General features: G+C 38.5%; 1 protein-coding gene and 1 non-coding gene across 11 annotated transcripts in view; both read left to right on the top strand.

The window, feature by feature from the left end:
* The first annotated feature begins 6839 nt into the window (after positions 1–6839).
* Positions 6840–6910, top strand: TRNAG-CCC (transfer RNA glycine (anticodon CCC)). Its single transcript has one exon. It is a non-coding gene; the product is annotated as a tRNA-Gly (tRNA).
* A 299-nt stretch (positions 6911–7209) lies between these two features.
* The window catches only part of TIA1 (TIA1 cytotoxic granule associated RNA binding protein), a 35232-nt gene continuing 31295 nt past the window's right edge, over positions 7210–11146 (top strand). For all 10 annotated transcript variants that reach the window (XR_008391212.1, XR_005079878.1, XM_037127238.2 and 7 more), the window contains exon 1: positions 7210–7471. Coding sequence is in view for 8 of the 10 variants with exons in the window: in XM_037127238.2 (XP_036983133.1) it covers positions 7446–7471 (26 nt within the window). In the remaining 2 variants the exon portion in view is untranslated. The remainder of the gene's footprint in view (positions 7472–11146) is intronic.

Genomic DNA, 11146 nt, shown 5'->3' with positions numbered 1-11146 from the left:
GTTCCATCCCCAGTCAGGGCCTGTGCAAGAGGCAACCCGTTGATGTTTCTCTCTCACATCGATGTTTCTCTCCCTTCCCCTCTCTCTAAAGGTAAATAAAATCTTTTTTAAAAAATCAGTACATGAACATGAAGAACAGTATAGGTGGAAGGACAATAAGTTAGATAAAAGAAATGTTGAAACCTTTATGCAACAGGTTTGCCACCAGAAACACAGGTGTGGTGAAAACCACTACTAAATCAAAGCCAAAATGGGAAAGGAAAAGATTCATATCAACATTGTCATCATTGGGCACAGGTGGCAGCAAATCTACCACTACTGGCCATCTGATCTACAAATGGGGTGGGACTGACAAAAGAATCACCAAAAAAAATTGAGGAAGATGCTGAGATGGAGAAGGGCTCCTTCAAGTATGCTTGAGTCTCGGATAAACTGAAAGCTAAACACGAGCTCAGCGGTATCAACATTGATATCTCCCTATGGAAATTTGAGACCAGCAATTATTATGTGACCATCACTGATGCCCCAGAGACTATCAAAAGCATGATTACAAGCATATCTCAGGCTGACTGTGCTATCCTGAATGTTGCTTCTAATTGCTGACTGTGCTATCCTGATTGTTGTTAGTAAATTTGAAGCAGGGATCTCCAAGAATGGGCAGACCCATGAGCATGCCCTTCTGGCTTACACGCTGGGTGTGAAACATTAATTATTGGTATTAACAAAATGGATCCCATCTTTTTTTAAACCGCCCCTACTGGGGGTTTTTTTTTTTTAAAATTTTTTTTTTGGTGGGGGCCTTCTGGGTTTGGGTGGGAATATTTTTGTGGGTGGGGGGGGGGGGGGGGGGTTGGTTGGGGTTGTGGGGGGGGGGGGGGGGGGGGCTTTAACTAGAAGTTTTTAGATACGAAGAAACTGTTAAAGAAGTCAGCACCTACATTAAGAAAATTGGCTACCAGCCTGACTACAGCAGCATCTGTGCCAATTATGGTTTGAATGGTAACAACACATGCTGGAGACAAGAGATGGAAAGTCACCCATAAAGATGACAATGCCAGTGGAACCCCACTGCTTGACACTCTGGACTGCATCCTACCACCAGCTTGTCCAATTGACAAGCCCCTGTGTCCACCCACCCCTCCAGGATGTGTACAAAATTGGTGGTATTAATACTGTCCCTGTGGGCCAAGTGGACACTGGTGTTCTCAAACCAAACATGGTAGTGACCTTTGCTCTAGTCAATGTTACAACTGAAATAAAGTCTACTGAAATGCACCACAAAACTTAGAGTGAAGTTCTTCCTGGGGACAATGGGGCTTCGGTGTCATGAACATGTCTGACAAAGGTGTTTGTTGTGGCAGTGTGACTACCGACAGCAAAAATGACCCACCAGTGGAAGCAGCACACTTCACAGCTCAGGTGATTTTCCTGATCCAGCCAGGCTGAATCAGTGCTGGATGTGCACCTGTGCTGGATTGTCACACAGCTCACATTGCTTCCAAATTTGCTGAGCTGAGGAGAAGGTTGATCATCATTCTGGGAAAAAGCTGAGAGATGAGTCAAAGATTTTGAAATCTGGCGATGCTGCCACCATTGAAATGGTTCCTGGCAAGCCCGTGCGTGTTGCTGTTTTGCTGTTCATGTTGTGAGACAGACAGTTACTGTGGGTTTCATCAAAGCAGTAGAAAAGAAGGCAGCTGGAACTGGCAAAGTCACCAAGTCTGCCCAGAAAACCTGAAAGGCTACATGAATATTATCCCCAATACAGGTTGCCCCAGTCCTAGTGGGTGAGAACTGTGTGTCAGAACTGTTTATCTCAATAGTAGAAGACTGGGTAATTATTACAATGCATCATAAAACCTTCATAAGGAAAGGAGAATATTTTGTGGACCATTCGTTTCTGTATGTATGTGTGTGGCAGTTTTTAAGTTATTAGTTTTTAAAATCAGTACTTTTTAATGAAACACTTGACCAAAAATCTGTCACAGAAGTTTGAGACCCATTAAAACAAAGTTTAATGAGAAACCTGTTTTTTTTTTTAATTTATTGGTTTTAGAAAGAGAGAGAAACATCTATTTGTCTTTCCACTTACCTATCCATTCATATGTTGACTCTTGTATGTACCCTGACCAGGGACTAAACCCACAACCTCGAACATTGTAACTTTCTATTATACCATGTAAGTAAAAGTAACCCAATTCTGGTGTTATATCTGCTGATACTTTAGAACTGGATAATTCTGTTAACATTTTATCCCGGGGGAAAATTTGGTGGGTCTTTTTCACCTAAGGAGAGGAATCTGTTTACAGAGAAAAAGCTACGAGAAGGAGGTCTGTTGTGTAACACTGACTAGGTTAGGACCGAGAAGCAACTTCATGTGTAAACTAGTTTATAAAGGCCAAATTCTGTTAAAGTCTGCATGTTACATATATTGATTGATTGTAATTACATCAATACTGGGTAAATTTGTTGGTATGTCAAATTTTAGTTTTCCAGTTTTACTGGCATGTGAATTCATGTTTGCAAATACTGAGGTGGTTTAAAGAACCTAAAATGAGGCTTAAATAGTGTTAAGCACCACATTGTTACAGTTAATTTTATCCAGATTCTAGGAAACATAAATTATACAAAACAAAAAGAAGAAAGCAAGTTAAACTTGGAGAAAGGAAGTAGAAAATTCAGTGCAAAAAGCATTCATTCATTGGACAACTATTAATTGAGTTCCTTCTAAGTGTCAGGCAATGTTCTATGTGAATGAGAAAAATCAGTGAACAAAACAGATTTTAAAAAATATTTATTCTAATGAAACTGACAATGTAGTAAAGGGAGACAGGTAATAACTAGAATAAAGAAGTAAATTATGTAATATATACAACAGGGTATGAGGAATGGGAATGGGTTGCAATTTTACTTTATTTTATTTTATTTTTATCCTCAAGCAGAGGATTGCTTTTAGAGAGAGAAGAAAAGGTAGAGAGGTAGGAAGGGAAACATCAATGGGAAGGAGTAGCATCGATTGGTTGCTTCCCATACATGCCCACAACCTACACATGTGTCCTGCTTGGGAATCAAACCTGCAATCTTTTGGTTATGGGATGACACTCCAACCAGTTGAGCCACACCAGTCAGAGCTGGGTTGCAATTTTAAATATGATGGTCAGGGTAGGCCTCCTTGAGTAGGATGGCATTTGAACAAAGCTTGAAGGAAGTGAGGGGAGTCAACCAGGCAAATATCTGGGGAAAGAGCTTTCCAGGCAAAAAGATGCTTTGTGTATTTAAGGAAAAGCAAGGGGGGCAGCAGAGCAGAGTAAGAAAAGGGAAGTGGGAATGTTCATTGAATAAGATGCAAATCACACAAGAAAGAAACACTTCTACTTAAGAACATAAAAATGTAAAGATTAAGTTCCCCTTTTTTTATCCTCACCCAGGGACATTTTTTTTTCCATTGCTTTTAGAGGAAGAGGAAGGGAGAGAGGAAGAGAGAAATAGAGACCCCCAAACTGGGGGTCACATGCCCAACAACCTAGGTATGTGCCCTGACTGGGAATTGAACCTTGTAACCTTTCAGTTATGGGATGATGCTCCAACCAACTAAGCCACACTGGCCAGGGAAGATTATACCCCCTTTTCCACTACATCTAGAAATTACAAAGAAAAAACTAAACTATATGTGTCTTCTACTTTCCTATTTATGAATTACATTATGCCCACAACAGCTCAGTGCATTAAGCTCCTAGGCCCTCAATAAATTTCTGTTGTTTTTTAAGAATTGACCATGTAAATCAGCTTACCACAAATGTCACATTTAGAAATTTTCATTTCTGCTACTGAAACTCTGGGAGAGAGTTCACAATGAAGGGACAGAGTAAAAGAGTTGCAAAGTGGAAGAAGTGGGAGGTGGATCAAAGACCGTCTTAATTCCACACTCTTGCCCTTTTAAAGTAACACTGCCAAGAAACTCAAAAAGGTTTTTTAAAAATCATAGGGAAAAAGTATCACTTCATATTCTAAGGGTAATAATGAGATAATATAACAAACATTTATTCAAGAGTGTTGTTCAAAAGCAGTCTCCCTAAGAAGCAAAACACGAAGATTCTCTCCTTCACCAAACTCCAGCCAGACTCTTCTGAGCCCTCTTCTTGACTAGGCCTCAACTTTGGGCTTTAAAGACTTGAATGAAACACTAACATAGTTTCTAACTACTTAAAGCCACCTCCTTGGGGTAATCCTAGCTCCCCTTAAAGTGCCTATCTGAGATAACTCAAGGTTCCCACAATAATTTTGTTTGTTCCATTCAACGCATAAAAATGGAGCTCTGTGTCCCCATATTGTGGGATGGTAGGAGTCTACCTAATGAGCACAGATCCATACCCCCACCATTCTCTTTTTAATTTTTCACTTCCCTGACTTTACTGGGCCCCTGCTCATCCCCCTCCAGATTCTTTCATTTTCCCTTTAAAGGGCCCAGTCACCTCTATACAAATTGAAGTTCAGTTCAGGCTGTACTCTTTTCCCCATTGGAATAGTACATTATGATTAAAATGTAAACTTTAGTGCCTGGCTTTGTTTATCTTCAACAACGTTCAAATCTATAATTCTATCTCTGTTCCATGTCTTTTTTTCTTCTTTGAAACTACTTTGAGGACATTCATTTTTATACCATATTAGTTCTTCACATCTCATTCCTTTCTTATTCTAAATAGGGTAAATGATATTATGTTTGTCTAAGATAAGACGGAAAATTCAGAAGTGATATAAGAAACTATAGCCTGGCTGGTATAGCTCAGTGGATTGAGCATGGGCCTGTGAAGCAAAGGGCCACTGGTTCGATTCCCAGTCAGGGCACTTGCCTGGGTTGCAGGCCAGGTCCCCAGTAGGGGACAAATGAGAGGCAACCACACATTGATATTTCTCTTCCTCTCTTTCTCCTTCCTGTCTCCTCTCTCTAAAAAGTATTTTTTAAATACTTTTTAAAAAAGGAAGAAAATATAAACATATTTGACTACATAAAATAAACATTTCAGATAGCTAAAGAGAGAATTTTTAAAGTTTTTAAAAATAATGCATGCGAAAAATATTTGCCACTAATATAACAGATAAGATTGTGGCGTATATACCACAATTGTACAAAAAACTCCACAAATTCATAAAAAGAGGTGCACAACTCAATATAAACATGGATCAAGTCTATGAATATGCAATTCATGAAAGACAAAGCAAGTGCCAATGGCCAAAAAATACACATGAATAAATGCTCAACTACAGTAATAATTTAAAGTATGTTGGCAAAAATTAATAAGACTAATAACATCTTACTGCAGGAGAAAGTGAAGTAGAGTGGACTGAGATCTCAGGAATGACTTTCAAATATTGTTGGTGGGGGTGTGCATGACTAAAACCTTGTAACAACAATTATTTAAGTCAGAAATGCTACCTTTGGGAATCTAGTCTACAGAAAGAATCAGTTACAAGGATATACCTATGTACATAACCTGAATGTCCATCAGTACCACTTATGGTTATTTATACAGTTTACCATTTAATAAATTGTGGCACATTCATTCTATGGACTATTTTAGTTATTTAAAAAAATTAATTAGATCTGTTATAAGTTGAACTGGAGAACATGTAGAATGTAAGTATAAATTAGAAAAGAACTTGCAAAGTAACATCCATAGCATATCCACATTCTTTTAAATAACAGAAAACCCCAAGTACTTATATACATGTGCATCTGTATGCATATAAAGTAAGATGTGGAAGTTTATAGACTGATCTGTTAACATTAATTACCTCTATTCTACAGAGGTAATTACCTCAAGATAGGAAAAATAAGGGAACTATTCATCTTTTCCTTATTTACCTATATTGTTTCACTTGCCACAGTGAGCATGTATTAACTTTTGGAACTTTAAAACTTTAACAAGTTTTCAACAAAACTTTATTAATAAATATAATATATCATAAATATGACAATAAAGATGTAATAAAGTTTTTAAGCTTAAAAAATACTTCTGCTACTATATCCACACAATTTTATATGAAGTATTGATGTATTGATACATGCTATGACATGGATGAATCAAAAAAGCATAGCGCTGAGTTAAAGAAGGCAGTAAAAAATGACCATTTGCATTATTATTGTATGATTCCATTACTTGAATTGTCTAAAACAGGCAAATCTATAGAAAGAAAAGATTAGTGGGCTAGAGATTGGGCTGGGCTGGGGAATAGGGAATGACTGCTAATTGGTAAGGGTTTCCTTTTAGGGATGATGAAAATGTTCTAAGATTGATTATAATGAGGGTTGCATATCTCTGTGAATACACTAAAAACACTGAACTGTACTTTAAATGGACATATTGTAAGTTATGTGAATTATATTAAAAAGCTGTTAGAAAATACAATGCTATTCACCATTAACATTTGTCTTATTCATCCTCAAAAGATTAATATTTTATATTTTTAAGTAAAATCATTTGGTTTAAATACATAAGTTCATTTGACTATACGTGCCCCCACCTATAACGGATCAAACCCACAACCTTAGTGCATCCGGACACTGCTCTAACCAACTGAGCTACCGGGCCAGGACTGGAAACTTACTTTTATAAATTTTTAAAAAATGTAATTGAAATTTCTCTATACAAAAAAAAAAAATAGGAACACCCATTCAATTGTATTTGGATGAGAAAAAATAAATTATTTCTTACATCAGTGAAAAACAGCAGATTATAATTTCTGATACTTTTGGTTTTTAATGAACAAATAAATCATCCTGTACTCGAACATTCGCTCGTATATAGTTCTAAAAATTTCAGCAACGTGAGAGCCCAACAGCGCCGCTGGTGTAGTGGTATCATGCAAGATTCCCATTCTTGCGACCCGGGTTCGATTCCCGGGCGGCGCATGCCCCTCCTTTATCCCTTCCACTTTTAAGGATTTACCAAACTTTTTACTTCTAGAAACACTTACAATTTTTAATTTCTATGCAGATTTCTATTTCATAATTCATTGTGAAAATATTGGAATCTGGAGAGGGAAGGCAAACAAAAGCAAGCCCTGAAATAGTTAACCCCTACGCCTGCCCATTCGGAGACTTTCCTGACGTCGGTGGAAGAGCGCCTGCGCAGCTAATGAACCTATGAATTGAGGTGCAGCTTGGCGCCGGAAGGTTGAAAGTGCACGGTTCTTCTGCGTCTGCGCAGGTCTGGGCCCTTCGCTGGCTGCGCGCTGGCCCCCGGCTCGCCGCCATCTTGTATTGGGGCTTCATTGTTCGCGCTGGGCCGGGCGATTTAGTATAATTGCAGCGCAAGAAGGAGGTGGAGTAACCTCCAGTTAGCCGAGAAACCCCGCTATTCTGCAGCCAGAGCCGCTCAGGCATTTTGGGAGGTAGTAAAGAGTAGGGAGCTGGACCCAGAGGCGCCGCCGCGACAGCAGCAGCCATGGAGGACGAGATGCCCAAGACTCTGTGAGTCTGAGGCAACGATATGGGGGTGGGATGGTGGTCGTCCAGGAGGGAGGTCTTGTCCCTTCGCTGCTCCCCAGACTGCTGTCTTCAGTAGACGCCACGATAGCGTGATTCCTCTGCTTAGCTCACACCTGGATCCTTAGGGACGGAGACTCTGGCTGTGAGAGGACTAGGTGGAGCGAGTAGGGGCTCAGCTCGGAATCAGTCCCTTCACTTTACACCATATCATGGCCTTTGGCCTCGCCACCAGCCCTCTGGGGTCTCAGGCTTGGAGAAAAGACTTTTTCATTCAAACCTGTATTTAGAACTCGGAGATCCTTCTCTGTGTTCCTTGCTTTCCTTCTCTTTTTTCCCCTTCCCCTGTTCTTGATTAATCTCTTTTGACCTATACAGCCGACTTTAATTTTACTTTGATTCCTTGCTGAAATTTTTCCTTTAATTTTTTCCTCGTCAATAGGAATCTTTCTTTTGAGGCTGCTTGTACTTATTTCCAGTGAGGTAAACTTTATTGTCACAGTTACCCACTGGAAAACCAAGTATTTTGCTTTAGGCTCTCCTTGGCTTTCCTTCTATAGCACTCTCCCCACCAGGAAGTCTAATACTAGACATCCTAAGGATTTTGAAGCTGCTTTTGAAAAATGGAAATCTCACCCGGAGGTATATATCAACTGAGGGGAAGTAGATATAATGCATTTTTATCATCGCTTGCTACTGTTGTGGTTGACGTGTTGCTGAACGAGCGGGCAGCTTTTATGAAGCAACAGTTGTTAAATGCCTTAACATATTTAATCACCTCTGAGAATTCTTACAGTTAGTGTTAAATGATTTCAGCTTGGGATGTTTACTTTGTTGCCTCAGCGTCCTCTTTTTCAGAGTATCATCGGATAAGTTGATTCATTGTTGCTTTTCTGAAAAAGAACAAAAAGCTTGATGAGTTTTGACATGCCTTTTTGTTTTTATTCGTAAAATACTGGCTCTTTGAGAACTATGCATTAAAAATACAATGTTAAGCTTCTTTTTGCACCTCTCCAGACATTACAGTTGTTAGGAAGTACAATGTAATCAAATATTTTTTTACCACCGAAAGTTTCCATTTTGTAATCTACTTGAGAAGTAGTCACACTTGTATTCTTAATAGATTAAACTTTTTGCTAGTTTGTCTGATAATGTTAACTTCAGTGTGTTTTCAAGAGGATGCAGCAATTAGTACACGACCTTTGTTTTTTGAAAGATTATATCTGTAGGTGAATACTCCCTAGAAAACTGTTAGCCCCATAGAGCTTATGGAAATCTTTTTTTTTTTTTTTTACTTTTGCCTCTGCTAGAAGTATGGTAACCAGCAGCGTATTGGGTTTAAAAATGCACATCTTTTATAATGTCTTCAGATTTAAGATTTTTGTATTATTTTGTAATTTTTAATTTTAGAAACTCCCAGAAATATCCGGAAACTTAACCTTTTTAGCATGTCGATAACGAAGTCAACTTCAGCTTTCTTGGGCCAGTGTACAAAACCACTTAAATAGCCTGGGGACAGGAGACCAACCATTGCAGGAGAAATAATGAAGTTTTGTTCAACAGATACTCAGAGTGTTTGTGATTCGTCAGTGCTGTACGTGTTCCACACGTGTTCCACGCGTAATCCACATCAGAACTCTACAGTAAATGGGTCCATTTTGCTGCTGAGGAAAAGCTTAGACTTAAGTTATCCAACAAACACCTTTTTGGTTCAGCTTTCTGCAAGTTTTCTACCCTCAACTCTGAGCTCTTAGGACTAATTTTGCCATGTGTACTTCACTGGAAGACCCCATCCAAGAATATTTTTCCCAAAGTAGTTCAAGCTCTAACATGTCTATCTACTCCATTGCTTCTACAGCCTTCAACCAGAGCTCCCATTTTCCAGTCAGACCAATCTTGATTAAATGAGTAGGTATGGCTCAGTTGGTTGGGTGTCAGTCACAAAGCGAAAGGTTGTTGGTTCAATTCCAAGTCAGGGCACATGTCTGGGTTGTGGGTTTGGTACCCAGTTGGGGTGTATATAGGAAGCAGCCCATTAATACTTCTCTCCCTTTCCTCCCTCACTTCCCCTCTCTGTAAAAATAAGTAAGTAAAATCTTTAAAAAAATAAATGAATAGGTGTTAAACTCTAACTTTTTCTAGCAGTATTTTTACTTTTACTATAAAATGTATATTTTAATGACCCTGGAAGTCAGGCCCTTTTAATATATTCTTAGCACAGTATCTGGTTTGTGGTAAGTGATCAGTAAATTTGATTTAAAAACTGGTACAATTCCAAGCAGTGAATTCAGATTTTACTCATTCTTGAGGGTAAGATATACTTTGAACTACAGTATCACCTATGTCCCTAAAATGGCTCAGAGAAAATGCCATCATCTGCCACAAATGAGTGTTCAGCATCACCTCTTTAAGTTAGAGATTGCCAATATTCAGTTCCTTGTCAGCAGTACTTTGGAAATACATTGTGAGAAGTGGTTTGATTCTGGAAATATTTTGAAAGGAGAGCAACAGCAATTACCAGTGGGTTAAATGTGGAATGTGAGAATTAAGTCAACAGTAAGTAGGTGTATTTATAAATGTGTAATTTCAGTCAAAATGATAGCTCGTTGCAAAATATAAGTAAAAATGAGAACCAGCTTAAGAGCATGAATGTCTTCAGTTGTAGTGTTAGGTACATTTGTTCAGGCTGGTTTATGTATTGCATGTGGTCTAGTTTCCAAGTGAGGATGGTGCTAGCTAATAACATAAGAGGGTGTCAGCTGTAATGCAGCAGACTATCCTTTGTTAAGAGTAGACAGTTGTTTAATAGTAAAGTTATGATGCTGATGTATAGTGTGTGTATATATAAGTGTATATATATATATATGTGTGTTTATATAGTATATATATGGGTGTGCAAAAGTAGACTTACAGTTCATATGGAAATAAGTGCTCAACTGTAATCCTACTTTTGCTTATATATATATGCTTATATACATATATAAGCATTTACTGTTTTACATAATTTCATAATTAGTAGAAGATATATACCTTTTCCCCCTGAACTAAAGTAACTCAGGCAGAATGGGATAATTTCCTAGCAATTTGAAATATTTAAAAGTAATTCTGTGAGTACAGTTATCTCTTAAATAGATATTTGTAGAATATTTATAGTGTTCCAGGCAGGGTTCTAGACAGTAGAACCCTGACATATCTAGACAGTAGAACCCTGACATATCTAGACAGTAGATATATAGTATGAATAAAAATCTCTTTCTCAGTCCTGACTGGGTAGTTCAGTTGGTTAGAGCAGCGTCTGGATATGCCAAGGTTTCAGGTTTGATCCTGGGTCAGGGTACATACAAGAAACAACCACTGCATAAATTAGTGGAACAATAGAAGGTTTTCTTTCTCTCTCTCTGTCTCTTTCTCTCTCTCTCCTCCCCCTCCCTCCCTCACCCCCCTCCCTCTTTCTCTCTTTCTCCCTCCCTCCCTCCTCCCTCCCTCCCTCCTCCCTCTTCCCTTCTTCTCTCTAAAATCACTCAATAAAAGTCTCTTAATCAAATTTATCATTAGCAAAAAAATCTATTATTTGTGATGTTCATTCAGATTTTCACAGAGGTCTTATATCAAATTCTACATTTTTATACAGTGATTGTGGCTCAAAACAATCCAATACAG

This window comes from Artibeus jamaicensis, unplaced genomic scaffold, assembly GCF_021234435.1.
Source record: "Artibeus jamaicensis isolate MK-2021 breed Jamaican fruit bat unplaced genomic scaffold, CSHL_Jam_final contig_3174, whole genome shotgun sequence".
In the NCBI taxonomy this organism is placed as follows: domain Eukaryota; kingdom Metazoa; phylum Chordata; class Mammalia; order Chiroptera; family Phyllostomidae; genus Artibeus; species Artibeus jamaicensis.
The sequence above is the reverse complement of the archived record's forward strand: the minus strand, read 5'-3'. Positions and strand labels throughout refer to the sequence as shown.